Source organism: Anarhichas minor, unplaced genomic scaffold (genome assembly GCF_050575085.1).
Source record: "Anarhichas minor isolate MPS153535 unplaced genomic scaffold, ASM5057508v1 ptg000136l, whole genome shotgun sequence".
NCBI lineage: Eukaryota > Metazoa > Chordata > Actinopteri > Perciformes > Anarhichadidae > Anarhichas > Anarhichas minor.
In genome coordinates this window covers 4,364,011-4,391,571 of record NW_027466582.1, presented here as the reverse complement: position 1 = coordinate 4,391,571, position 27,561 = coordinate 4,364,011, and the positions used below count along the sequence as shown (strand labels likewise).

The 27,561-nt window shown below is 42.2% G+C and overlaps 1 protein-coding gene across 3 annotated transcripts; it reads right to left on the bottom strand.

The window, feature by feature from the left end:
• Positions 1-1,723: 1,723 nt before the first annotated feature.
• LOC142942000 (inositol-trisphosphate 3-kinase B-like) lies at positions 1,724-27,561 on the bottom strand. 3 transcript variants are annotated; one of them, XM_076084143.1, is made up of 12 exons: positions 27,067-27,561; positions 22,710-22,884; positions 22,153-22,318; positions 20,994-21,278; positions 19,115-20,041; positions 9,243-9,342; positions 8,786-8,823; positions 8,415-8,590; positions 7,695-7,899; positions 5,519-5,620; positions 4,980-5,051; positions 1,724-4,493 (listed from the first exon to the last, which is right to left on the bottom strand). In XM_076084143.1, exons 2-12 carry the CDS (start codon positions 22,754-22,756, stop codon positions 4,284-4,286), a joined length of 2,328 nt encoding a protein of 775 aa, XP_075940258.1. In that variant the 5' UTR covers positions 22,757-22,884; positions 27,067-27,561; the 3' UTR covers positions 1,724-4,283. The 3 variants fall into 3 exon arrangements, with proteins under 3 accessions (XP_075940258.1, XP_075940259.1, XP_075940260.1); XM_076084144.1 differs by having other exon boundaries at positions 22,710-22,881; XM_076084145.1 differs by having other exon boundaries at positions 22,153-22,315; positions 27,067-27,560.

Below are 27,561 nucleotides of genomic sequence, written 5' to 3'. Positions count from 1 at the left end.
ATGTTTATAATGCTCTATAGACATGGACATCATAATGAGTGTGACCAAAATGTCTTCTAAAATCTTAATGCAAATTTGGGTTCTGACTTTATCTTTTAGAGGCGATCATCCATCTGCAGTGACACTGCAGTGGCAGCAGAGTGCGCCACAGATCCACGCAGCGCATGTTGTATATTTTGTTATGTAAGGGAGGTTAGAATCCTTTCCCGGACTAAATGAGCTCAATGGTCCTCTTAAGTGAATACATCTCTGTCAAAGTGCCTGGAGAGTGGACATTGTCAAATATGGGGTCTATAATAACAGGTTATTTCACATAAGGGATCTCAACTACAGGCAATGAAGAGTGAACCCTCACTGTAAGGCTCAAGGATACTAAAAACTTTTATCATGTGGGGATTTTCCAAAGTATTGTGTGTAGGACGTTTTAGTCATAACATCTATGAGAAATGATCACTTCAAACAAAAGTGCACAAACGGAACAATGAGCAGGAACAATGTAAACATCTTATGAAAGAGCCGCATGTTCAAAAATACTAAATGGTTCACCTTCCACCTCACATCTCTGCAGTGTCTCCCTCATTCACCTCTCAGCTCCTAAATCATGTCGTCTCTTTCCCTCCAGCTCCGGATGCTGCTGCTGTTGTGGACAGGTGTGATTTGAATGGCAAATGACCCCCATGCAAACACACTAATCGATGTGGCCATGAAGCAGCAGCAGCGTGGGTCACTGTGGGCTTCCTCAGGTCAGGACCAGAGGTTGTGCCCTCGTGGAGGAAATACTCTGAACCGTGTCGCGTGAACCATTTTCCTACAAGCTCAGACCTCTATGATCCCAGAAATTCAGGGAAGTCACACATGGAAGCAGTATTGTTTTTTTCACAAAAATACACACTTTTTTAAAGGAGAAATCCAAATAAATACATAAGCCGGCAAAAACCAAAACAATATATGAACTACTAGCAAACAACCCGATAAGTGCACATCGGGGAGCATAAGCAATAGCGAAGACGGTAGATATTAAAGGAATAGTTTAACATTTTGGGAAAGGTGATACCACGGTCATATCTACCCGTTAACAATCATCCTACAGCAGCTGGTTAGCTTAGCTTAGCATAAAGCCATGAAACAGCTAGCCCCTATGCAAAGGTAACACAATCTGCCAACCCCTGACCCTAAAGCTCACTAATTAACACGTTATATCTTGAATGTTTTAATCAAGAAACGTTGTTTTCCTGTTGCCAGTCTTTATGCTAAGCTAAGCTAACCAGCTGCTGGCGAACGCTTCATATTTAGAGTACAGGCATGAGAGTAGTATCAATCATCTCGTCTGACTCTCTGCAAAAAAAAGCTAATAAGCATACATATTTCCCAAAATATGACGCAATGCCTTTCATAACAGAATGAAACTATTGAGATCTGTATAATTCATATAAATATATTTGCCAGGTCACTGTGGAGGAAACATGGCTGAAAACCTTGCTGACCAATTTAAATAATCTAAATTCAAAGTGTGGCTGGTTAAACAGCGGTAAAAACACCTAAAAGATCATTTTTTTTCACTGTGAAACACACTAAACTGTAAAATCTCTAACAATGGAAATGTAATCAAGGGCAGATTATATTACATCACATTATACCTTGAATGTTTAATCAATCACTCTTAATGCTAAGCTAAGCTAACCAGTTGCTGGCGAATGCTTCATATTTAGCGTACAGGCATGGGAGAGGTTTCAATCATCTTGTTTAATGCACAAAAGCTGATAAGCATACATATTTCCCAAAATGTTGAACTACTTTAAGAAGGCACTGCATGGAATTATAATCTCTTTCTGCGTCTACTGTCACTGCACACATCAAATGAAAACCATTGCTTTTTAAATATATGGTAGAGTGGATTCTACATACTATTTAGTTTTTATTGTTCATCAAGAACCTGTTACATTATGTGTTCCTCCTTTAACTTCCCAATCACTTTCTTAATGAACGTTTGTATTCCCCATTTAAATAAATGGGTATCATTATCTGAACAGCCGTCAATCTTTTCTATAGACATCCAACGTTGTGTTTGACTTTCACTCATAGTGTAACACATGCTTGAAGACGAAGCCCACAGCCCACAATTCAAAATGTCACAGTATCCCAATAACAAAAACAACAAACATAATATAATGTTATAAATAAAAACAGGATGAAATACAAATTAAGCCCAAACTTTAAGAGGATAATAAACATGCACCCAAGACTACGCACTGAAACAGTTAAGACTAGGATAAAAGTCCGCCGTAACATTTAAAATAAGAACATATTTTCAGTTGTCTGACTTGGCTTTGTAATGTCAAGGCACTGTATAGCTTAAATAAGGTTGTTCATGGCTGTAAGTGTTCCACAGGATTTGAGTACGCTAAAATAATGTTACAAAAAAACTACATCAAAACATAATAAATCTCATTGTACATTGTGAACAATCCCAACAAAGGTGTGAGAAGGGTGGGAAGTGTTTGTCCAGGCAAGTACCATGGACTGGCATTGGCTGTAAATATGTTAAATAGAAACAATGCCCTCCGTAACATAGTGAAACTACTCTGACCTGAATCATTTAGCCTCACATAACTGCCAGGTTATTGTGGAGGAAACCTGGCTGCCACTGAAAACCTCACTGACCAAATTAGAGTATCTGAATTCTAAGTATGGCTATGGTTAGAGGTTAAAACAGCTAGACTAGTTTTGTTTCCCACTGTGAAGCACACTCAACCGTACAATCTCTAACAGTGAAAATAGAATCAAGTGCAGATTAATTTTAAAAGAAAGGGGCAATGTGCTGAAATTATGATCAAAAACACAAAAATATCCAATACAATTGAGATCAGATATACTTAGGAAGATATGCAATCTAACTGAGACTTAATGGAGATAGACTATATCTAAGTTGCAAATGAGTATAACTGTTAAACAAGATATTTAAAGTCAAATATGGACGTTTTAACGTGCATGTTTTAAAGCCACTACTTGTACAATTCTTATGTGATCACAGCGTCTTCGGGCTCTGAACAGACAGAGCACGTTTTAGCAGCCTGGGAGCGGTGTGTTTTCAATGAAAGTGAAGCGTTCTGCACGCTGCCTCGCTTTTTTCAGCTCTATGTGACTCTCTATTTTAAAAGAGCGCCCCGAAGGCCTCGAGTTGAAAAATATTCAACTCAGAGCGGAGAAGCGGGACGTCAGTGACATTTTTGTCTCACTGTGGTGACTTTTGCTGGATACCCGGTCCTTGAGATTTTGGGCAAGATGTTGTAAATTTTTTTAACTTAATAACTATTAATTAGCATACAGTTCATGGTTTGTGTTAGGCTAACGTTACCACGTTTTCTACCTGCAAAGCGTCCTCTGTCTGATCAGGCCCTTACAGTGTTTGTTTTTTTTATCACCAAGGAGTGCAAAAGATAAAAATGTTAAAATTCCACACATAGTGGCTTTAAATGATAATTCTGGGGATATTTTCTTTATCGTTTTAATTTTAATGTCAACAAATCCCACAAAAAGACCAAAACCAGCAATAACTTCATCCTGCAACCATCGTGTGTGTATCTAAAGCCTGATTTAGCTGACTCCTGTGAGTCATAACGCTCCATCTTTGAGCCACACTGTTAGGTGTTCATTCATTACAATCTACATGGGCACTGTTGGGTTTGATATATTATTTTAGATGATCCCAAACGTTCACGAGCACAACCAAACGTGTGTTAATCCGCTTCTGAAAATAGTCCTGAAACAAACACACTATTTCCTCCCGTTTGAGTAATGTTTGCTCAAAACTACAGTGCCCAGCTGTTTTAGAAAATATTATGAATATATATATTCATAATTCATCTTTAAATAATTCACGTCTTCAGCAGAAACGAATGGGCTGGATAAATATTGAGACAAACAAACACACTGTTTTTGGTCTTTTCATAGAATTTGTTTCATAACAAAAATATGAAATATCACCAGCCTTAGACTTCAATTTGGATGAAGCAATTTTGCTGTTTTTCCTTTAGTAAAAAGGTAGTAAATGAGCGGGAAAGAGAAAGAACCTGAAATCCACAGAATATTAATAGCCAGGTTGCATCCATGAATGGATTTGGCCGCGCATTGTTATGGGATGATGTGGTTTCCAACATGAGGACAAACGTCTGTGAAGGAATCCTTGAGGAAGTGTTCCCGAGAGAAAGGAAGAATGAATGGAAGTGGTTGTTGTGTGTCCAAATGTTCACTTGGGATTTTTTTTCTTTTTTAACCCTCCGACTTCAAGTCTCAGAGTTCCCCATGGTTAAAATGATGTCCAGCAAACTATCAAGTCCAGACAGGTAACCGTCTTCTCTGTTGCCCTCGACCCATGATGCTCGGTGGTTTAGTTCGTCCCCGTCAGAAAGAGGCGTGGTTTTCCCAAAGTCAATCATCCAGACTTTGGCCCTCCCCTTACTGTCGTGAACGAATAACAAAGAGCTGCCAATCACCTGCAGAGACACAGCAAGACAATGGGGTGACTAAGAAAACAGGAAACTGTTTTTTCTTTCTTCTTTTTTTACTCAACATTACTCTTGTGTTTGCTTCCCTCAAAAACATGATCTCACTTCCTGTTTTGTTACAACGCCTTGCATTTATGTCCGCTCGTATGTTAGTTTGTATGTGAGTGGAACTGAACGTGTGCGTGTGTTGTCCAATTTCAATGACGAGACCTGTTACGCTGTGCGTGCACTGGTGTGTTTGCTCGAGTGAGTTAGTGTCACTAAATGACACTTAACTACCTAATCAATAAATTATTATTTGAATGTAAGGTGACACAAAGTACATGTTAACTAGGACTGGGACTAATTCACCAATTCAAAGGTTTAGAACAGAAAATATGTCTCAAGCCAGTCTACCGGACATGGAAATTCACACATCCTGAACTGAGCCCAGAACTACAACATCAACCATTTGCAGTAAAGCAGAAATATTACCTCGTGGGTTTTGAAGAATGGGGAGATCTCCAGAGTGTCTCTGATTTCCCTCAGCCTGCTTAGATAACAGTTCTGAGGAGAGAAAAGAAACACAAGCTTTTCTTTTTTGTTCACCCAGTTTGGCCCACTCCTGATGCAGCCGGTCTCTAGTCTGAACTAGAACTGGGCTGTACCATCTATTCTCATGTTTTACGATAACATATGGGTGTTGGATTCAGTTAAAAAAGTATGCTGTCAAATACTAATAGTGTGCATGTGTGTGTGTGTGTGAAGAGGCACAGGGAGTTCCCAAGGACTTCCCTTTTCTTCTGACCCAGGAAGCTTAAGGTGACTTTGTATATGTGTGAATCTGTCTGTTCATATACTGTGTGTGTGTGTGTGTGTGTGTGTGTGTTTCCCATGGGATTGTTAAAACAGCATTCAGCATTCGTCATGTATTTTTCTGTACCTTTCAGTGGGCAAGGCTATTGGCGCACACGCACACACACACACACACACACTCACGCACACACACACACACACACACACTACAAACTTACCAGTACGTCCTTATTTCCTTTGACAAAGTCATGGAAGGCTACAGTAACTTGGTCTCTTGTCTTTGTCTTCTTAAAATCTCTGTTCACTGTCCCGTCCTCCTTCTAGAGAGCAGAGGAGAGGAGAGGAGAGGAGAGGAGAGGAGAGGAGAGGGGAGACCATAAGCAAAGAGTTCAACGTTAGGTTTATTTGTACTGGTCGTCAATGTCGTAGTCAAGACCACCTAAACCGAGACTTTCAGGGGTTGAGACCAAGACCAGACCAGTGATATCCCCACAGATCTCGAGCACCACAACACAGCTGGTAGTATAAGACAAATTATAATTTTAGGGATAATTAGCATGCAAATAAATGTTTGTGTCTAGTATATCCACTCTCTGTCGTCATAAACTACAACTTCCAGGCTTCTTGTAGAGATGGGAGGGACAGCAGCGAAGCAGAGGACGTGAAGGGAGGAAGGAGGCGGAGCAGAGGAGAGGACGGACAAGAAAAGCAGAACAAACAATGAGGGGAGGAAAGGAAGGAAAGATATCTTTAGAGATTTAGCCGTGAATTAAAGGTCTGAGCAGAGCCATATAAAGAAACACTTTGTTTAATCTCATGAAGTTGTCAAGTCGGAAATTTCAATATGGCAACTAACAATTATCAATTATTGGTGATTATTCTATGGTTCCATTTTCAGAAAATAGTAAAGAATGGGAATTGAATTCACACATTGAGTTTACTCTCCACATCTTACTTACTTATGACCTACGACTTATTTCCAAGAAACGCATGAGCTCATCTCAGGTAAACACGATGTTTAAAGTGATGCTTTTGTGTGATTCTTTGTGGTTTTACAGATATGTCGATTAAATCCGTTAATCAATTAGTCGACAAATGAGTGTTAGTCGAATAAGAATTTCTGTGGTTGAAGACAGCCATGAGCAGTAGGAGGACTGGAGTATTAAAATCAGTAGTGTATGTACAGTAGTAGCAAAAGTACATTTATGTATAAAGAGAACTGGATACAGTGTTGGAGGCGAGGCCCCTTTCAATTCCTATTAAAGTGGTGCATGAAGCCCAAAAAGTTTGACTTCCGTGTATAAAATTAAGACGAAAACTACCCGGATCTTACAGCAATCTTTTGCGTAACTTGACCCATAAAGCAGGCGTACAAGCGTTTCCTTTAACTCCGCCTCCCAGTCGTCGGTCCAGCTCATTCACATGAACCGAGGGCGGAAAATAATGCTGGATACTATTAGTGTATTTTACAACTTTTAGGAGCTAATGATTTAAATAAGGGCTATTCAAGTGTTTGTACAGGGAAGTTGATTTACCTAAAAAAAGAAAAGAATACCCACAAATTTACCGACGCCTCTTTACCAATGTAAGTCTTTGGGGGAAAGTATTTTCGGGCCCCATGGCATCTTCTTGGGGGCTTGTAACAGTTAATTAAGTAGATTACAGAATACCAGCAGCGGTAACCAACCAGTCGGGCGGTTCAGAGTAGAAAAAATGAGTGTTTCTTACTCTGCTGGCTGCCAGGCAACAAGATACTATTTGGAGACACAACTATTTTTCCCTTTAAGTTTCATGTCATGTCACAGAAACACACACACACACACACAAACACACACACACACACACCTAATTACACTTCTCATATACATACGAGCTTATACAATCTATACATACACACAGTTACACAGATGCATATTTACAAAAAGAGGTTGAACTGCACATGAACCGCAGATCCACACTTTTTATTTCTTCACACACACACACACACACACACACACACACACATCTCTGTTTCTGGGGATAACCCTCAGTGTCATGGCAACAGACCACCGGGAGGCCACGAATGTCCTTATATAGCCACAACCCTCAAATAAAGACAGCAGAGATTTGTGTGTGTGTGTGTGTTTGAGTGTGTGAGTGTGTTTGTGTACAATGTCAGTGCCAGATGCCAAGGCATAGAGAGCTGCCACGGACAGGCCTCATGTGTGACAAAGGATCTCATGCACAAACGTATACTTCAGAGGAAGTTTCTGTTCAAAACAGGAAGTTAGATCATGACCTTGAAGGACACTCCCCCCCCCCCCACACACACACACACACACAGACAGAAGACTGGAAGAAAGGAGGGAAGGAAGGCCACACACACACAAACACCTTTCTCTGTGTGAGTCTTACCTTGACTCCCTCTATCCTGAATCCCAGGGTGGCTGTTGAGCTGATGGTCTCTCTCCACTGCATGTATCTGGGTTTGGTCACCACTTTCTTGAGGATTTCCTCTGGCGTAGGCGCCGCAGGATCCACCTCCACCATTTTCTGATACATGTCAGGCCTCGGGGAGGGTTTCTTACGAGCCTTGGTCAGCTCTTCCTCAAGGTAGGTCCTGAAGAAGAAGAAGAAGGAAAAAAAAGAAGGAGTGTGAAGCTGTGAAGAAGACGGAGAAGAAGAAGGTGTGGGTGACAGACATGAGCACAGAGAGGTAGGAGGACGAGGTGGAGATGAGGAGGAGGAGGGAGGGTGAAAGCGAAGGTGTGAAGAAGATGTCTCTTCAGCTGTTAAGTGCTAAGAACTGGGAACACAGCGACATGGACGACAAGAAGTCTGGTGAGACGATCATACGGGTTTTAAAAAAACCAAACGGAAGAGAAAACAAAGTCGAGTGGTAAAATAATCACACAAACTGTCAGATATTAAACATCCATCAGTTTAAAGAACGGCTCCAGTGTGACTTGAAGGACATGCTGCGGGTTTACTGTGCAGTGACTGAGTGATTATCATTTTATTTTTTATTTTTGTCAGTAGAATAGCAGCCTTATAAAGAGAAATGATCGGCAAAACTATAAAAATAACCAGCAACCTGCAATGTAAAGAATGATGTCATGTCACGTGTCTTCTCACCTCACTCCCATCTTGCAGTCCATCACACACGGGAAGTCAAACTCAGCCAGCAGATCCTCCATCTGGTTGTATTTCTGGCCGTCCTTCTCTACGTCTCCATGATAACCAGGGACGTACGGGCACAGGACGTCCCTCATGAGGAGGGACAGACAGCGCTGCTCACATTCACAGTGTTTCTAAAGGAAATACACAACGAGTTATTGACACTTTATTAGGGATGCGTGGATGTAACTCAAGTATAAACCTTTTTAATGCAGCAACAACTTGGTCAAAACGTAAACAGGAATTAAAATTCATCACATCAAAGTGCATCACATCGACTTCCTCTTCAACGACAGACAAGGTGTGATTGGTGTGAAAGAGCGTCTTACTTTTAATATGCGTCCGTTGGCTCCGGCCTTGAAGCTCCCTGTAAAAAGACACACATTAACTGTGAAGCGGCTGCAGAACGCGTTAGGATACAGTTACTGGGAGTAGCTTGGCTCAGGTTAGTCGGGGTTAAAGTGAGGTGAGAAGCTGGTTTAAAACAACAATTGTGATTTGTCACAACTGGGTAAGCGAGGAAGAGCTGCAGGCTTTTAATCTTATGTGGCTTGAGCCTCCAACCGCCACGACACCTAGCATCGCCTGATGTTTCCCCACCCTGCTTACCATCCGAACACACATACACTTCCCCTTAAGGCCCTGACCTCAAAGAAAGAGCACCAACAAAGACAGACTAATACGTTGACTCACATCTTCTTTAAAAATAAAACGCACATGTGTGTATGTCCTCATGTTGAGTATGTTATTGTTATGAATGATGTCATCTGTAATGTGTCCACACACCTGCATGCCCAGCCAGTTGTATCCAGGGATATTTCTTCTTGAAGGACATGACAAACGGCGACCAGTGGACCATGTTCTTAATCTTCTTCCAAGACTTGTGCTACAAACACAAACACAACATCGGTGATCATCCTTCAGAATAAGGTTTCGCCAACAATGTGCTTTTCTTACGCTCCACCAGAAGTGTTACCGTTTTATTTCATTTATGATATTTACGATCATTGGCCTACAGTTCACCGTCACCAATGTGTTTAAACTGAACTGACACATGATGATGGTATGATGCAGAGTGTACCAGCTCCATGCAAACATGAAAGATGAATTTAGGGAAGTGTACTAAATGCTCACTCCCTCAGATGGCAGTGTGCAGTCTGTTTATAATCACCCAGAGATCAAGTTCTCCTCTGAAACTTTTGGCTGATCTTGCGCTTTTTTTTACTGTTTGGTTAAATAGCCTTGAGAACAAAACACAAGTCTTTAAAACATGCACACACACACAAACACACACTGTGGGGCATCCCTGACACTCCCCTCTCCCACACACTCTTTTTTTCCCCCTGCTGTTAAAGGACATTTTAACTAAACTCCGCAGGATTAAGCCGGGGTTTCCCCTGGTAACACAAACACACACACTTTCTCCAAGGGCTCTCCCTGTCCTTGGCAGAGGCATTGAACCGTGGGAATCCTGCCACACACACACACACACACGCACACACGCACACACACACACACACACACACACACACACACACACACACACACACACACACACACACAAACAAACAAACTCATTGACAAACTGGGACACATGCTGTCTCTGACACACAAACACACACTGCTAGTTGTTTTCAACATCAACAGTTTTCATCTCAGTGACGACGGACCGATTCAGGTTTAGTGCAGTTCTGTCTTTGTGAAGAAAAGACATTTTAATATCTGACTGTTAAACTCTCTAAATTGTAAGTTACCTGTAATGTTTACTGAGACAAAGTGAAATATTGAGAAGAGCAAAAGCACAAGACAAAAGTAACTTTTTATTTTCATGTCTGCAGCATTACATCAGATGTAAAAAAAACACATTAGATGGACATGGACATCATTTGGCACTATGATGGATGTGTACATCCACTTTTAAAGGATCACATCTGCTTAGTGATCATCTTGTGTAGTATAACATATATACTGAAATTCCATATCAAGGTGTGAATGTTAATGGTGTCGGCTCGCACGCAGAAGATTTCCTCTGGTCTGAAAACATCAGGAGACATAATATTATGTCTACAAATAACCAGAGAAGAAGAGAGATGAGAGGAGGAGAGGACGGATAAGATAAGAGAGAGGAGGACCATAGAAGGAGATATATAACCCATGTCACAGAATCTGGACCTGATGAAAATTCATCTGCTGATAGCATGACTATCTATGGTTAGACACACACACACACACACACACACACCTTCGGAAACACACTCTCTCTCTCACTCTTTCTCCCTGAGGAGGTGAAGAGTCACATGAAGGGTTTTTTCTCTGCACCACTGAAGAGAGAGAGAGAGAGAGAGAGAGAGAGAGAGATAACTCTGCAAAAAGTAAAACACAAACACACATGAGAGCAGATCACATGGTGGAAACTAACTGAAGGGCAGGTCAGCTGCAATGAGTCTCAGAGAGAGAGCTTGAAACGGTGATATTATCAGGATCACTGGCATTTGTGCAACAACGGAAAGTTTGGTAGCAAAGTCCAATAGTTCTAGAAGTCTACCGAATTGATTTCTTGTCATTTGCTGAAGCTCATACAAAAACAGAAGGATGCCGTTGCAGTTTCAGAAAATAGTGGAAGAGTCAACGTGGTTTAAAGTAGGATGACGAAGGCAAAAGGAAACGCGAAGGAGAATCTGGTACAGAGCATCTAACAGGGCTGCTCCCTCTCAGTCGATTCGTCAACCGATTGATCAGCTTAGTCGTAGTCGACTACGATTTCTTTTGTCGATCAATAGTTTTTTAGGCCTTTTTCATGATGCATGATATATTTCCAAGAAATTAAGATTTTAAGCGGTGCTATTATGTGACACTTTGTGGAGAAACTGTTGATTAAAAGAATTTCTTTGCAGGAGGACAGAACAACAATCTCCACGTGTCAATGTGTAGTTATGACTAGAAACATTTGCAGTGAGTTCACTGAGATGAAGGTGAAATGAAACTCTTGCCATCTTTCTGATCCACGGTACATCAGAAGGCTCTGGCTTCTTCTTATCGATAAATACAAAACAGATGAAGCCTTTTAGGCCTCCAGAAAGGTAAGAAAAAGTCAAGCTGAATGTTGACCCCCTACTCCTCTTTTCTACCATCTTTGGCCAGTTAGCAGAGAGCGCAAGAGTATCAGACTACAGCTTGGTAAGTAGCCAGGGTCTGCACTTTTTCTGTCAACTCAGACTGTCATCCATCTCCCACGTTGCCCACTTACAGCTGCTGTGTGTGTGTGTGTGTGTGTGTGTGTGTGTGTGTGTGAGAGAGAGAGAGAGAGAGAGAGAGAGAGAGCTGTGGAGGGCAAGAGACAGAGAGAGAAAAGAAAAGGTCTGGTCTATCTCATGTGTGAGTAATAACAGAAGTTGTCAACCTGTGAAGATTTAGGAACTAGAGACATTAAAATGCAATCAGGTGGAGCAGGAGGAGAGGAGAGGTTTGGTTTGTGTGTAATGAAATAAAAAGGACTACGACTATTACCAGACATATTATTGCTCAATAAAATCTCAACTCCAAAAGTTGAGCTGTCAAACATCCCTAAACAAGGACTAAATCCAGGGATAAGAAGCCTCGTGTGATAGTCAACGCACAGCTGGAATAAAAGAAACACTGGCTGTACGGGCGACAGTACCTGAAGGTGGCTGGTGCGGAGGTGGATGACGGTAATGATAATGATGGCTCCCACTGACACAACACTCCACACTGAATACAGCCACGCAGGCCCCATCATGGCCGATGGGCTTTCTGTCAGACGGATAATCTGTTCAACTGTCCTGCAGCGCAACCAAACCCTCCTGCTTTTAAAAAACCAAGCACCTCAGGCTCGCATGCTCCTCTTTCTATGCCCCACGAGATTTACACATGTGTGTGTGTGTGTGTGTGTGTGTGTGTGTGTGTGTGTGTGTGTGTGTGTGTGTGTGTGTAGAGATAAACAATTGTGCATCATTTGATTGGCAAATCAGAGGACAAACATAATCTGGACATGCAAATCTCCACACAGGGCAGAGCATTGGAAAGACACAGACGGAGCTAAGTGTGTGTGAGTGGGTGTGTGAGTGTGAATGCACACCGAGTACTGGGAAAATGGAGAGGCTGCGAGGAAAATATAGCAATAACTTTCATACACGTTTTTCTGCTTATGTACTTTCGTGCTCGCGCGTACGAGAACCTCTACGCGTTTGTCTCGAATGTGCAGAAACAGAAAGGTTGTGACAGAAGTTACAACACGAGCAGCAACAAACAAAAAGGAAACGTCCTAAACAGCTTCATGGTGAGTTTATGAAGCGACACATCTGGCTTTTTATCAATTCAGAAATGAGCCACGCACATAAATACATCTGGATTCTCAGCTTGTGAAAGAATAATTTCACAGCTGGCTGGATGACTATCGAGTGTGTGAAAATAAAAACCTTGAGCGTGAGCGTGTCTAAACGTGTGACATGTAGATAACAAGGGACTCGTGGAAAGTTTTGAAATGTGCTCAAATTGTGCTAACAGAGGGGATTTGTGTCGGAAACATTTGTGATCGTCGGAACATTTTAGGAATGTGTAAAACGTATTTCAGACGTGAGGTTCGGGTGCTCAAAAGATTGAAGACAAAAAAGATACACTTTTATAAATATCTGAGTACAGATGCAAAGCAGGAAACCGTGTGTGACAAGAATCCAGACTTGTCGCCCTGTCTTTACAGCTGAACCCAGCCGGCCAATGAGAGCACTACATATCCCATTCAAAATCAAGTGTTACCAGTTAAAGTCAATATGTCCAGTTGTGTCAGGGGGAAATAATTCCTACAGGTAACTCCACTTTTCTGCCATTTTGAGCTTTTTTACCTGATTGAATTTAAGGGAATATATTACTATTTTCTTTAAATAATCTTCAGCTTCACAGAGTGTTTAACAGTCAGACACGTCTTACTATTCAGTCAGTCACCTTGGTTTCTTTGTAAAGTAGCTCATTTTTATTTCATTTCTTACAATGGACTTAAACTGATAGAAAGATTAGAATTTTTTTTCAATGAGCAAACATGCATGAACCCAAAACTGGGATACAATTCAAAAAAATCCTCTCTCTCTCTCTCTCTCTCTGCATAGAAAAAAGTCAGCCTCTCATCTTTTTTTCTGGCTCGTTGCTCTCCGACGTCCTCTCTGTCTCTCCTATCTCTAATCCCAGACCAGCTGGATGACAAGGGGAGAGCAGGAAAAACAGTGAAGTTTCCATTGAGATAGAGAGAGAGAGAGAGAGAGAGAGAGAGAGAGAGAGAGGAAACGGTAAGAAAAGGAACTTCTTGCAGACAGGAAGTGGGGGGGGGTTGCCGCTTGCCTCAGCGACAGTATTTTCCACATCCGCCGCTGACTACAAACAAAAGAGAGAAAAGAAAGAAAGAAGGCCTTGCCCTCTGTAAACAACAGAAAGAGCACGGAGGGAAAAAAGAAGCACTGAGGCAAAGAGTTTATATCGGCCAGAAATGTGCATCGTGTTCTTCAACGTCTGCTTAACGCAACATGCATTTGCACAAGACAAGTGGTCTGTTAAACTGTGCAATTACCACGTACATTATTGAAACGCCATAGTAAAGACATTTACAGATGTTTCTTTTGTTTTTTTCACTAAGAGAACTGCTGTGACGTAGGGCAAACAGATATTACACATTACACATAGGGAGGAATGAAACGAGCAGGAGAGTGGTGAGAATGGTAGAAAAAAAACAACAACTTGGGGCAAAGGGTAACTCTGGGTTACACATGTGTAATGTGTGTAGCAGCAGGGGAAACACTGATGCACGCTTCTGTTTTCAACGGAGAAGTGCTGCGGAAACAACAAGCCTGATATCTCTCACCACAAGGTCCCCTTGCAGATACAAATAATGCAACTGTCTTGAGTTTGCAACGTTTAGACTGAGAAGCACACACACACACACACATGCAGACAAAATTAAACTGCAAGGAGTGTGATGCAGGCTAAACCACGTGTGTGTGTGTGTGTTTGATGCTTGGAGAGTGCACGATAAATCTCTTAGCAACCACGGCTGGCGAGTGGAAAAATAGCTTTGCAAAAAAAAAAAGTGACGGCTACATAAAGGCGAGAAACGGACACCTAAAAGAAAGAAAAGGTGGTTAGATGTTTGTGATGTGGCTGTTCAGTTACGCCGTCGCTACTTACTGTAGTGCGATAAGGATGACTGGTTTCCAAATTGAGGTCACTCAATGGAACATTAAAGAGCACTTCTGACTTCAGATCAAGCCGCAGCTCTGAAACACTCTAAATGAAACACTCTGGGAGGTTTCTTCTCTTGCTCACTAACAAGCAGAATAAAAGAGTGGTCACGTTCATATGCAGCGAATCTGATGTATAAAAATGAACCAGAAGGTCTCGAAAAAAATATTCTGTTAATATCGCCGTTACATTTAGAAATGCAACCTCCAGTGTGTGAACTACACATCCCTTGTCTCTGCACAAACACTTGCATTCATGCATAAAGCAGGGTTTCCCCAGTAACAACATGTGAAACCACACTTCACGTCTGCCCTGGATCCCATGCTACTAATAGACACTCCTTCACCCAAAATGTCAGCTTCAGTCGCTGCAGGCCGACCTGACTCCTCATTAACCGGGGCGGTTAACATGCACACGCACTCACTCTCACCAGCAAACTCACACAGAAACACCAAACGAAGAATTTCCCCCCCTCTCACAATAAACCAAGCAGGCACTCTGTAACACACACACACACACACACACACACACACACACACACACACACACACAAACAAGAGTTGGACACACACCCATAAACTTACAGACTCTCTGTCTCACACACACACACACACACATACATACATACAGCTGTGAGAGGGAAACTCAGTTTGACGTCACAGCTTTGCTAGGCAACCGGCCGCTGTGGTAGCGAAGATTTTCCACTGCAGTGCAAACACGGTGTGTGTCTAAGTATGTGTGTGTGTGTGTGTGTGTGTGTGAGAGCTGATTTTTTTTTTTTTTGTGCTCGAGGTCTAGTTCAGGACACAAAAAATTAGTTTTCTTCCCCAAAACAAACACTCTTCTGTTGTGCTGGTTGGAGGTGAGCTCACACTCACAGTTGGATAAACAAGTGCAGGTGAAGATTCATGTTTGGGTCAGTGCGACATTAGTGACAGTGTGGCTGTAGAGAACATCCGTGACTGCGCGACTATGTGGTGTCTGCAGAGGGTGTGTCAGCTGACGTGCGTGTGTGTGTGTTTCACAGCATGGGTGCAGTCCGCATTCCAAAAGACGCATCTGTTTATATAATGGATGCACATTATGAAGAACAACACGCGTATCGGAATGCGTCACGAGCTCTACTGACAGTACAGAGTATCACCACACCTTCTGTTTGTGTTCACGGTGAGGCCTTCTCGAGTCCGGCCCCACTTCCGCTAGCTGAAGTTCCTTTCATCAATCTCTCTCTGAAGACCTGAAACATGACGGTGGGGTTTTCTGTACAATGTGCAGCTTTAAGAGCAGCTCCCCACCAAGTTTTCACAGCAAGTATGATAAAAAAATTTTATTAAATTGCAGTTGAAAAGGGTAAAAAAATGCTGCAAATTATCTTTTTTTCCCCTTTAGAATATAAAATGTCATAAAAGATGTGAAGAACAGCCAATAAGGATTACCCAGAGCCTTTTTTTTTGTTTAACAGTCCATCAACAAAGACATTCATCTCATTGTGATATAAATTACATAATAGCAGTTAATCTTCATAATTGGGAGACAAGAGCCTGCAAATGTTTGGCCTTTTGTGTTTGATAAATAAGTCAAACAATTCAACCCATTACCAAAGCTAGCATTAATCTTCTGTAAGTGTTAGCAAGTATTCATGTACATTATCTTTAGTCATAATGCTATTAGGCAAGTTGTGTTTAAGACCTCGTCATTTTGTAGTCAAATCCTGTAAAAAAAAACAGTCTTTGGATATCTTCTTAGCAAAGTCAATTTTCGAGCGTTTTGCTTTTTCATGTATGTCCATGAGGTCTCGTGTGTAGCTGTTTAGTTTGAAACTGCTGTGATGGGCGTGGAGCTGATGCAGAAAGGTAGAAGTGCACACGAAAGCAAACAACTAGGTCTCACCTCAGCAAAGAAATAACTCTGCTGCTGGCAGATTCTTCTCTTCTCATTCCTCACAACTCAACTGGAATTTTGAAAACAACAAAAGAAAAAAAGCAACAGATGCCAATCTTTTGCAGGTGCCCTCTTTGCTGCCAATTTACTAGGAAAATACACCGCCAGTACATTTGTGCCTTCTAACCTTGGAGAGATGCCCAGCAGTCAAAAGATGAGCCAAACGGTGTCTATATATGGCTCTGCTCAGCTTCCAGCCTCGACTTGTTAAGCGTGTGTACACTCAGAAATGAGTTGATATGATCCAAAAGCTGATGACCACAGCAGAGCAGATGTGTTTGTACAGGAAATTAAAATGTCACGCTTACTAACACAAAGGAGCACTAATGAATTAAAGCTAAGGTGGAGGGACTCTGAGACATGCATTCTGCAGAAAGCCCTGGTCTTACTCTTATGTTTCTCTCCATGCATGGTGTGTGTGTGTGTAGTGTCACCAGAGCTACACTTATGTGTGTATCTCAGTATGAAGACTGTCCTTTAAGTGTTTCATGTTATATGCAATAAATAGCAATGAGAAGAAGACTTGTCTTTCTTCTGTCTCTCTCGCTCTGCCAGTCTTCCTCTCTCAGTATCGCTCCTCTTCTCTCCGTCTCCTCTTCTCTTTCCTACACACCTCCCACACAAGCTCTATGTGTTTCTGCATGTTTGCCTCCTGCATACATACACCAGGTTTCCTTCAAATCTATATGGACAAAGAGCACGAATAAACCGCATGTTTGACATCTTTGTGGGGGGGGTCCAGACTTTTGCTATAGCAACACTAAGCCCCGCCCCCTCAGTCAGATTTGACTTCCAGCAGGAGCTTCTGTCCCTTCTCTCCGCTTGGATCAAGCGAAAAAGGAGTGACCACAAATATGCAAAGAGCAATACAAACACGATTCAAATTCCCTCAGCCAAATTAATTTAAACAAATCGTTTGGGATCCATGTCACCTGGGAGAGCTGGGTCATTCGTTTAGGGAGGGGTCATTTGATTAAATATGCAATACATAACCTGGAAATCTTGAAAATCCTTCCAAGAATATTACATTTCTTTCTGCTGCTGCCTCTCATAATGAGCGCAGATGTGGAAAATTAGGTCTGAATGATTAGAAATATGTCTGGAAATATGCAGATGCTGTATTGATCGCAGCGTGATGAGTATTCAGTCACATGGGGGACACCTCTTTCGTTTTAGAGCTCATGGATGATTCATGATGGTTCAACTGGTAGGAAGTAAACATGATGAGCACATCCCTCCTTAAGCCACAGTTTGAAGTCCCTAAATAAAGCGACACGTTTGGGACATTGTTTCAGAAACGCTGGTAAAAAATCAGTTATATAATCCTTCGTTAGATCGTGTTTCAAAGCAGAAGTGAAATGGCCCCGTGAACTCATCCTGGCTACAAACAAAAACACATCCACCCACCCACCTACACACACTCATACTCAAGCACACACACACACACACACACACACACACACACACACACACACACACACACACACACACACACACACACACACACAGGACTCAGCCTCCTCTTTGAACGTCCTCCAAATGCAGGCAAAGCCTAAGTGTGTGTGACTGGCAAATTCTCTTGCTTTCCCTTTTTTCAATCACCCCTGCTCTCTCTCTCTCTCTCTCACACACTCACACACACACACACACCCTCATGGTACCCTCACACTAATAACACCCCTGCACACACACACACACACACACACACACAGGTTGGGGCACAGAGCTAGCTTTGTTACTGTGAATGTCAACCATTACTCAGGCAGAGAGCTCTGGCCAATTTGACACAGGAGCACCCAGCAACATGCACGGGCACTTTCGAACACACAACACACACACACACACACACACACACACACACACACGGACACATTTTGAGGCACAATTGTTAACGGAGACCCACAGACCGATTCTTAACCATGATCTGGCAAGATTAGTTGCAAAATCGCCAGTTCACGAGTCTTTGTCAACATTTGATTATTTCAAATTCTAAACATGTTGATGTTTATCAAGTACCATGTCCACCATCTTAGTTTAGCGTGTTAGCACTGTACCAAATTAAATCTACTTTAATTAAATCTATAGAGATATTTCAGGGGATAGATAAACCATTTGACCTGTTGGTGGCGCTAGAAGAAAAGTCTGGAGATTACCAAAGTCAGAGGGATTCATCCTCTGAGGACCATGAATGTCTGCACAGAATTTCATGTCAATCCATCAGATAATTGTTGAGATATTTCAGTCTGGACCAGAATGGTGAACCGACCGACATTGCCATTGTCTAACAACATTTTGGAATATTCCTGTAAAGATATCCCTTGACAAATCTATTTGTCTGATTTTTCCTTTGTGAATGATATTTGGCAATCCAGGCGAATACAGTTTCCAAAGGTCATCGCCATTCACAACTACAAAAGGTCTCCACTGAACACACACACACACACTAGCTGACGCTCTCACTTGGCTCTACTTACTGCTTTCTGTTGAGACGTGAGGGCTGCAGGGTTGAGAAGCTGCTCCCCTTTCTCGGTATCACTGGAAATATCCTCCTCCGACTCTTCCCAGGACGAGGAGAAACCGGCCGAGGAGGCGGAGGAGGACGACAGCTTCCTGAGGGAGTGGGTGGAGAAGTTTGGCCCCGGGACGGGGCTAGAACCGGGGATAGGGCTGCAGCCGAATCCCTGGTCTGAGCCAGGGCCTTCAGAAGTTTGAGGCTGGCTTTCCAAACCGTGGTCAGTTATGATGACTGCGGGGATGGAGGGAGGGATGCAAGGAGAGTGGTTTGAGGTGTGATCAGCGTCCGGTAAACAAGGGGGGTTCTCCATGCCTTGTGTCAGAGGAAAAGCATTGATTTCTGGGCTAACCTCCGACATGTTTGCCTCTGTCTGGAGCGGCATCTCAAGACACAACCGGCCCTCTCTCTCATCTCTCACTTCACTCTCTGTCCGTTCTCTTTCGTCTCCCAACATCTGTTTGTTTTCCACCTCCCCTCCCTCTTTTTTCTCTCTGTCTGTTGTTGCATCTGGGTTTAATGTCTCAAGGAAACCCTGAACGACAGACGGTCCGTCTAAACTGGGAGTTTGCATTGTCGTTTCTGAATGGCAGCCATTTTGACCGATCAGTGTCTTGTTTTCTGCGTTTGTTTTTGTAGCACTGTTGTCCTTTTCGTCTTGTTTCCTTCCTCCTCCTCTCCTTTCTCCCTCTATAGTTTCTTCCTCCCTTTCTCTTCCATTTTGGACAACGCAGAGAACTTTACTCTCTAGCGGGTGGGCCATTGGGCATTCAGGGGTTTGGCTGGTCGATCGTCTTGGAGAGCGAGGGCTGCGCTGGAGCTCAGTGTTTAGCACTTGGGCACGACTTCCAGAAATGTGGGCCTCAAAAATGCCCACTTTTCCCCGGACCTGGAAGACACAGAAGACAAATAAAGGTTTAAATGCAACTACAGTTTGGTTTCCTTGGTTTAACTATAAGCAGGTTTACTTTGATGCATTCTTTTCATATTTGGCTCATTTTACAGGTACACTGGTATCAACAACGTGACAAAATAAAACAAAATATCATCACAATCTCCTACCAATGTTGTGAAAATGGAAAAGAAAAAAGCTAACTCAAGAGTTTCTCAATATTTGGCATTAAACAGACTGAAGTGTAAAACCAAAAAAAGTGTGTGAGTAAAAATGTGGGTTGGCTTTCATCTAAATACAAAGAAGAAGAAAAAGAGGACAAATGAGGAACTAAATGTATGTTGTTGTAATGCTCTACACTGTATATTGATCATCAACTTTAAATTCCAAGTAGTCTGAACCTGATAATCACATTTTGGTCTATCTTTAGTTGAATCAATGCATATTCATTTACATTAGGAGATACAAACTAGTCACACGGACTCACAAACTTGATTACTGGAGAGATTATAATCTGAGTTCAGGGAGGATGGATGATGACGGTAGGAGATGCTAATTTGAGATGAAGCTGAGAAACATTATTTAAAATGACAATATCGAATTAAAAGCCCTTTCTCGGAATGACAAAGACTGGAAGTCCGAGTTTCCAGCTTCCCGTATCGTAACAGCATGAAAGAAAAACCGACTGCTGTGTGAGCATCAGTTCAAACATCGTGTGGTGTTTCCCTCTTCTGCTTTCAAAGATTGAGTAACTGCAGCGTTTTAGGATCAACGAAGCAGAGTGAGATTATAGTGCTTACTGGCATTGTTCTGACTTGCCCAACAAATTTATAATTAGGCCGTAAATTCTTCAGAGTTTGGATACACGGTGGCTCTAGCATTCCTAGATAAAGACAGAGACAGAAATGACACAGAGGGAGACAAAGAAGAGCTGCGCATGTAAAATCACCTCAACGTTCTGCAGCTCTCGGTGTATCTGCAGCAGCTGTGCCTGGCGTCTCCTTTCCTCCCTCCTCTCTCCTTCAGCCGTCTCCCCTCCCCTCTCCTCCTGCCCCTCTCCTTCCCCTCTCTCCTCACCGCCGGGCGAGCTCAGCCGTCGGACCCGCTGGCCCACATTGACTCCTAGGAGCTCCGGGCTACGCGGGGAGGGGGAGCGGGCGTGGGGGCCGGGGCCGGGGGAGAGCGAGGATGAAGGGGGGAAGACAACGGTGCGATCCAGGGTCCGAGGGCTCGTCTAGGAGCGGACACACAAGACGGGATTATCAAGTGATGGTAATTTACCGGTGGAAATGCCATGCGGACTATCTTCTCATTTTTATCCTTTAATTATGATTATTATTTATTTGTTTTATAAAAACATGTGCACCATCAGCCCAACATGTCTTACAGTTTATGTGTCTGTTTCCTGTCTGTTTTAACTTGAAGTTGGAAATCAAGTTGTAACGACAGACAGCACTTTAATGCTTCTGATATGTGCATTCATGCTCTTTGATTAATAACTGATTATAAACATTTTTTATGTTATTAGACTGCATGTTATGATGAATACTAGTAGAGACAGGGCTGTACAAAAGAACCTTTGTGGGCTCCCAGATGACATGTGCACGAGTTGTAGGGATCGCTGTCACACACAACAGCCTTTGACTCAGGGAAAATACCAACGCCGATGCGCTTATACACATGGCATTAAACACAGATCAATTATGAGATTGCATATTTCACAATCAGCAGATGGATGTACTTGTTGTTCTTTTGTAGTCATGCTTAAATCACATGTCCACTATCATAAAATCCTGCAGTTGGTTCAAACCACAAACAAACCGAACCTCTAACCTAATCACGAGTTCAACTGCATCGTTTGTAAGAGAATATATGTGATATTTCTTCTTTCAAAAGTGATAAAGTCTTTCTTTAAAGGCCACTATCCTCATGTAACCATCAGTTTATATTAATTATTATTATATGTTTGTTGCCATTTCATTCGCACTAAATTGGATCTTTTTGTAAATGCACTACAAAGAACTCTCTCACTGCAGATTTTATTTTAGATGTTGAACTTGTAGAAAACAATCTAAATAAACATGATCAGTGTTTTCAGATTTCGTTACCTTCGGGCTGGTTGGGCTGTAGAGACCTCCACCCGGCGCTCCCCCACCCAGTAACGGACAGTAGGTGCTCCGATCTGGAACCGGCAGCACAGCTCGACCGACTGGACTGGTTCTAGATCGAGAGGTGGTACTAGAGGAGCTTGGCAGGGTGTGAAACTGATTACTGCTGCGGAGAGGAGAGGGTTGGTTGGTTTCTGTGTGTTCAGGCTATAGCTATCATAAGTTTTGCATTTTGTGGCCTCTTTACAGACAAAACACACCCAGAAATATAGTTCAGTAGCTGGTTATATATATATATATATATATATATGTCAAACACTTACATAATGCTAGTATGACATAACAAAGCAACACGTTTTAGCACGAGGACTGGAAGGTAACTATGGGTAATCTGATTAAGTTGTTCTGCGATGTATAAAAGATGAAAAGCAATCTTAACCGTCCGGTCAAACAGGTTCCCAGCTGCAACACAACAATACCAACCAGACAAGTTTTTGAGCTCTAAAAGCAATAAAAGACAAGAATGTGACAGACACCGTAGAAACAAAAACACGGACCTGTTCATGACTCCAAGGCCGTTCAGGTTCAGGGCAGACGCTGCCATCCCCGCGGCCAGGCCAGGGGCTTGGAGTGCTGGGTACACATCGGACAATGTCCCCTGAAGCTGCAGGTCAGAGGTCTGGAGGACAGCGCTCAGCGTTTCGTCTGCATTTAGTCGGCAGCTCCACACTGCTGGAGAAAGAAAACAAGTGGAGAAAGTTCATTTTACTGAGTCTAACCTTTTAGATTATTAATAATCAAAGGGTTAGTATGGGAAACATCTAAATAAAAGCCCCGTTTCAAATAGGACAGACACTGGAAATTCAATTTTCCATCCCTAACCACGTCATCATGGACAAAGAAGATTATTCATGTCCTGCTGTTGTTAACTCAAGACAAAATATATCATTGTTCCAGCTGGGATTCAAACTAAACGACAGAAAGAAAGTGAAAGGAATGGACTTGTTCCACTCACTGGGAATAATTTGCCTTTTCTTCTGTTAATGTTTCATAGAGGCTGAGATTTTTAGAAGGCTAATTTGAATCAAACAGCAGTTTTATTACAATCCACCTCTCCATCTAGTAAATCTACACTAGAATGTCTTCGAGAGTTTCACACATTTAACTGTAGGAACCTTTTCATAGCTGAGCCCAACTCCTCTTTGCTCTCAAAGGAGCAGCGACGCGATGGCCAAAGTTCAGCCTGACGAAAAACTGCGACGATATTTCGCTCAACTCGATCGTTTGTTTGAAATTCGCTTCTTTAAAGTGGCATTCTTTCAGGGAGAAAATGAGGGCGGCGCGCGGAAAAAGGAAAGAAAAGATGGAGATATGGTGACGCATGCAGAAAGGGGGGATAAGAAAGGGCAGGAGGTAGAGAGAGAGAGAGAGAGAGAGAGAGAGAGAGAGAGAGAGAGAGAGAGAGAGAGAGAGAGAGAGAGAGAGAGAGGCAAACAGATCAAAAAGTGGCAGCAGATTTAAACACAGAAGGAGAAGGAGAGCCTGCAAGTGGGAAAAACATGGAGGAAAGGCAACAGTTCAGCTGTAGGAATCTCCTTGACCATGAGCTATGCAAATAAGCTTCACTGGAGTCGACTTTGCAGAAATGCCCAATTTCACAACGGATTCAAATTTGCCGAATGTGTTTCGACTTATTAGCATTTTCAAGCTTAAAAAATGCCAAATGCAGCGATGTCCACAACTCCAGCGCCTCGTATTTGATTGAGACAGACGAGTGATGACCCAGAGCCGGCTGACTTACAGTCTGCTTTGTATAACATGTGAGATAAGCATGAGCGGTCATTGCTGGTGTCTGGACTACAGGCAAATCTTTTTTTTCCCTTTATGTATTTCAAATGCCAAGTGATCGTTTTACACAGAAATTGATGAGAAATTAGAGTAAATATTAAGTCATTTTTCCTTTCAGGAACAAAGTTCTCTCTCATCTTAAACGGGATGTGTGTGTTTGCAGAGAACAGAAACACTTTTGACATTTTTCGTACCATGTGATCACTTCTGTCTTCCAGGACATCTGGAAGAGGAAAGCTGTTCTTGGGCTCATTCAAGCATACAGGTATTGTTGACATCGTGTGCTGAGCTGCCAAAAACTGCCCTGGGGGTGTGCTTTTGATTCCAGATAAGTAAAGACAGGTCATGAACTAGAGGGTAAACAAGGGATTTCTTTGTTGGGGAGTGACGCAGTTAGAGAGAGGCAGGAAACAATCTTGATGGCTTCTCTCTTGAGTAGTTTACTACACTTACATCCCCTAGTGAGAACAACACGAGTCAGGCCTCAGAGTAGATCAAATGAGAGAGAGAGAGGGGGAGAGGGGGAGGTGGGAGGACACAGTGCAGGACAAGGACCAAGAGAGAAAGACAGAGGAGCGAGGAGGGAAGGAGGTGTTCACGGCTATTTTGGTTCCGTTGTCTATTCTGACTCTTTCATGCAGAAGTAGCGGATTTACTTTCAGTGAAACGGCCGTAATGAAGCAGCAGCACTGGGCACCGGGAACACATATCACAGTGCATGTTGAACATGGTTAGCTGCATCCCAAACACTTTTTCTTTTTCTTTTTCTCAGCTCAGGCTCGACTTCTCTGAATTCTGTGCTCGGGGATCGTCAAAGTTTTGGATATGAAAGTATGAAAGGGTACAAAACTGGAAAAAATTAAACTCTGAGCTGATTCGACTCTCAGATGCCGTCGGTCTCACATTTAAAGTTGCTTCACAAGAGAGAAGGCCTCAACAGAAGGACTACATGTAACAGAGGACATCACATCCTAACCTGCTTAAAACAAATGCAGTACATTTGTCAGGATGAAAACATTCAGCAGAAAAGGGCCTTTATAAAACACATGTTGTCTCCTGGATCCCTCTCTGACGCCCACTTGTCTCCGCCTCTCTCACACATAATATGTCCAAAAAGATACATGTGTCAGCAGAAAATATGCTCGGGTATTCATGAGCACCGTGTTGACACGACAAACTATTTCAGATGGCATATTAGTACCAATTAACAACAGCCATGAAGCGGGGTAGTGAAGCAAATCACGGCTCTGGAGATGACTTATGGCTTATTTGCCATAATGATATTATAGAAATACAGCATTTAGCACTCTAAAAGGTAACAGACACCGGTGTTGATGAGTGTGTTTTAAGCGCACGTATACCTTCTGAACGCTGTCGGTGTTTCAGCGCGGCCTAATGTCAGATTGAGTGGGACTGCTTGAGTATTCAAACTGTCCACTCGCCTACACAAGTGGGCACTAAACCTACGCACAGACGTCTGAGCGCAACGCAGCAGAGAAAAGGTTTTAAAGATGCTGAGGCTGACAGATCCTTGAAATTCAAACGCAGATGGCAGTATGACAATATAACAATGCGTCAGATATTTTAATACAGTTTTCTATCACAGTATAGGTAATTTGATATCTCAGTAACAACATGTATCACAATATAGCATGGTTTCTGGTAATTGTATAATTAAATAGTCTATATGAAATAACCACGTTTTTTTTGTATACTTCTGTGATAAATGTAAGTATTTTCCTATTTTAATAAGAACTTTAGTGCAAAACAAAAATAAATTTCAGTTAGTATGTGCTTGTTATTGTCAACAATGTAATTGTGTATCACCATATCTCAACATAGGACATTTCATCGCAGTAAAGATGATAAATGATCATATTGAATTACCACCCGGCCTTATACTTTGCCATACTGTTTATGCTATTGAAATCCAGTTTATATCTCTCAGGACTAATCTGTGGTAATGTTGGCTTTCTACATGACTTTTTGCATCATTATAATGTAACTTTATTTGTCAGGTATTTAACTCCCTAAACTAGCCCCCCAAAAGATGCTGTCCTGTCTGCTATTTAATCCACTATTTCTTCAATGGAGTTTTCCGGAAACTATCTCACAATCAATATTGCGATCTTAAATTACTCCACCACAACAGCCCCACGATGGGATACTCAAAGCAAAGAACCACACTTGATGCTTTATGGTTCCCAGAAGGGAAAGCGGCCTCAAGAGAGCCTTGAGGGGCACATAAACAAAATTAGATATAACTAGAGCATCAACAAATAGTTGATTTATCGATTAGTCGATTGACCGAAAATGAATTGGCAACTATTTTGATAATAAAATATTTTTCGTTTAAGTACTTTTTTTAAGCAAAACATTGACAGATCCATCTTTTCCAATGTGAAGATTTTTTTTAAACGAGATGACATTTCACTACTATCTGTGATTTTATTGACCATTAATTGATCAATAGAGAAAATACACAGTAGACTAAACGATGATGAAATAACCTCTAACCAAATGCTAATGATCTAATGCTAATGTAAAGCAAGTGGGCTCCTGTAGCTGGTCCCATTGCGGATCTGGTTGCAAACTGGTAAAATAATCAATTAAGCCCCAGGTGTGACAAAGTGTGCTGTCTCCTCCAGCTGTGTTTTTATGAGCGAACAGTGATGTACAAAACATGCAGGTATAGCTGGAGAGCACATGTGTACAAAATCTGGAAAAAGCTGAGTTTCAGTTGTTTGGATGTCAATGTTTGAGATAACATTTGTAACATACAGTTGTTAGAAGTTAAACATGAATGGATTGCATCTGCATCTGTAATCACAAAACATCTATTAAGAAGTAAGTCTCAAGAAGCCTACATACCTCTGTGTGTACTTAATGTACATTTTCAATTGAGAATAAGAATAACATGTTTTAAAAACTACTTAATTAGTTTGATTGTCTCCCCTACTGAACGGGTAGGCCTGTAATCCTGACCACTCTCCATCTACAGCAGAGGTGGTGTTATTAAAGTGTAATAAACAATAACCTCCTCAGATGGAGGTCCTGGTACCTTACCTCCGCGCTGGGCCGTCCTCTCCGAGGCTTTTCTCCGGGACACTTGTATTGGTCTGGAGTGATATTACAGACAGACACCAAAAGCTGTAAACCGAGGATGGCTCTTCTCAGTCTGTGTGTCTGGCTCCCACAAAGACACGGCTCCTCGTGCACCAAAAAAACAAAACGTATGATCTGCTCCTCTTGGGTTGCGTGCGTGTGTGTGTGTGTGTGTGTGTGTGTTTCTTTTTCCATAAACGAACTTCTTCGACGCTACCGCGGGACCGCTTTTTTCTTCACCTTTTCACCAAAAAAAAACCATCCTCCTCCACAGAGGAAGAAGATAGAAGAAGAGAATGTTTTCTCTCTGGTTATTTCAGGAAAAACTTCAAAGCCTTTCGTGCCGAGCAGTGGAGTCCTCTCTCAGTTTGCACACATAGTTTCTTGGGAGGTCTGTTGTCAGTCATGTGTGCTGCTCGACACCACTGTGCGCGTAGTAAAGCGCTGTTTGTCTGT

What these genes read in the sequence shown, in the direction of transcription:
- LOC142942000 (XM_076084143.1), bottom strand. Translation starts at nt 22,756, where the DNA reads ATGGCAGCGTCTGCCCTGAACCTGAACGGCCTTGGAGTCATGAACAG. An exon ending in CCAACGGACGCATATTAAAA is followed by an intron (nt 8,591 to 8,785) that starts GTAAGACGCTCT and finishes TATTTCCTTTAG; the next exon opens with AAACACTGTGAATGTGAGCA. An exon ending in GACTGCAAGATGGGAGTGAG is followed by an intron (nt 7,900 to 8,414) that starts GTGAGAAGACAC and finishes CTTCTTCTTCAG; the next exon opens with GACCTACCTTGAGGAAGAGC.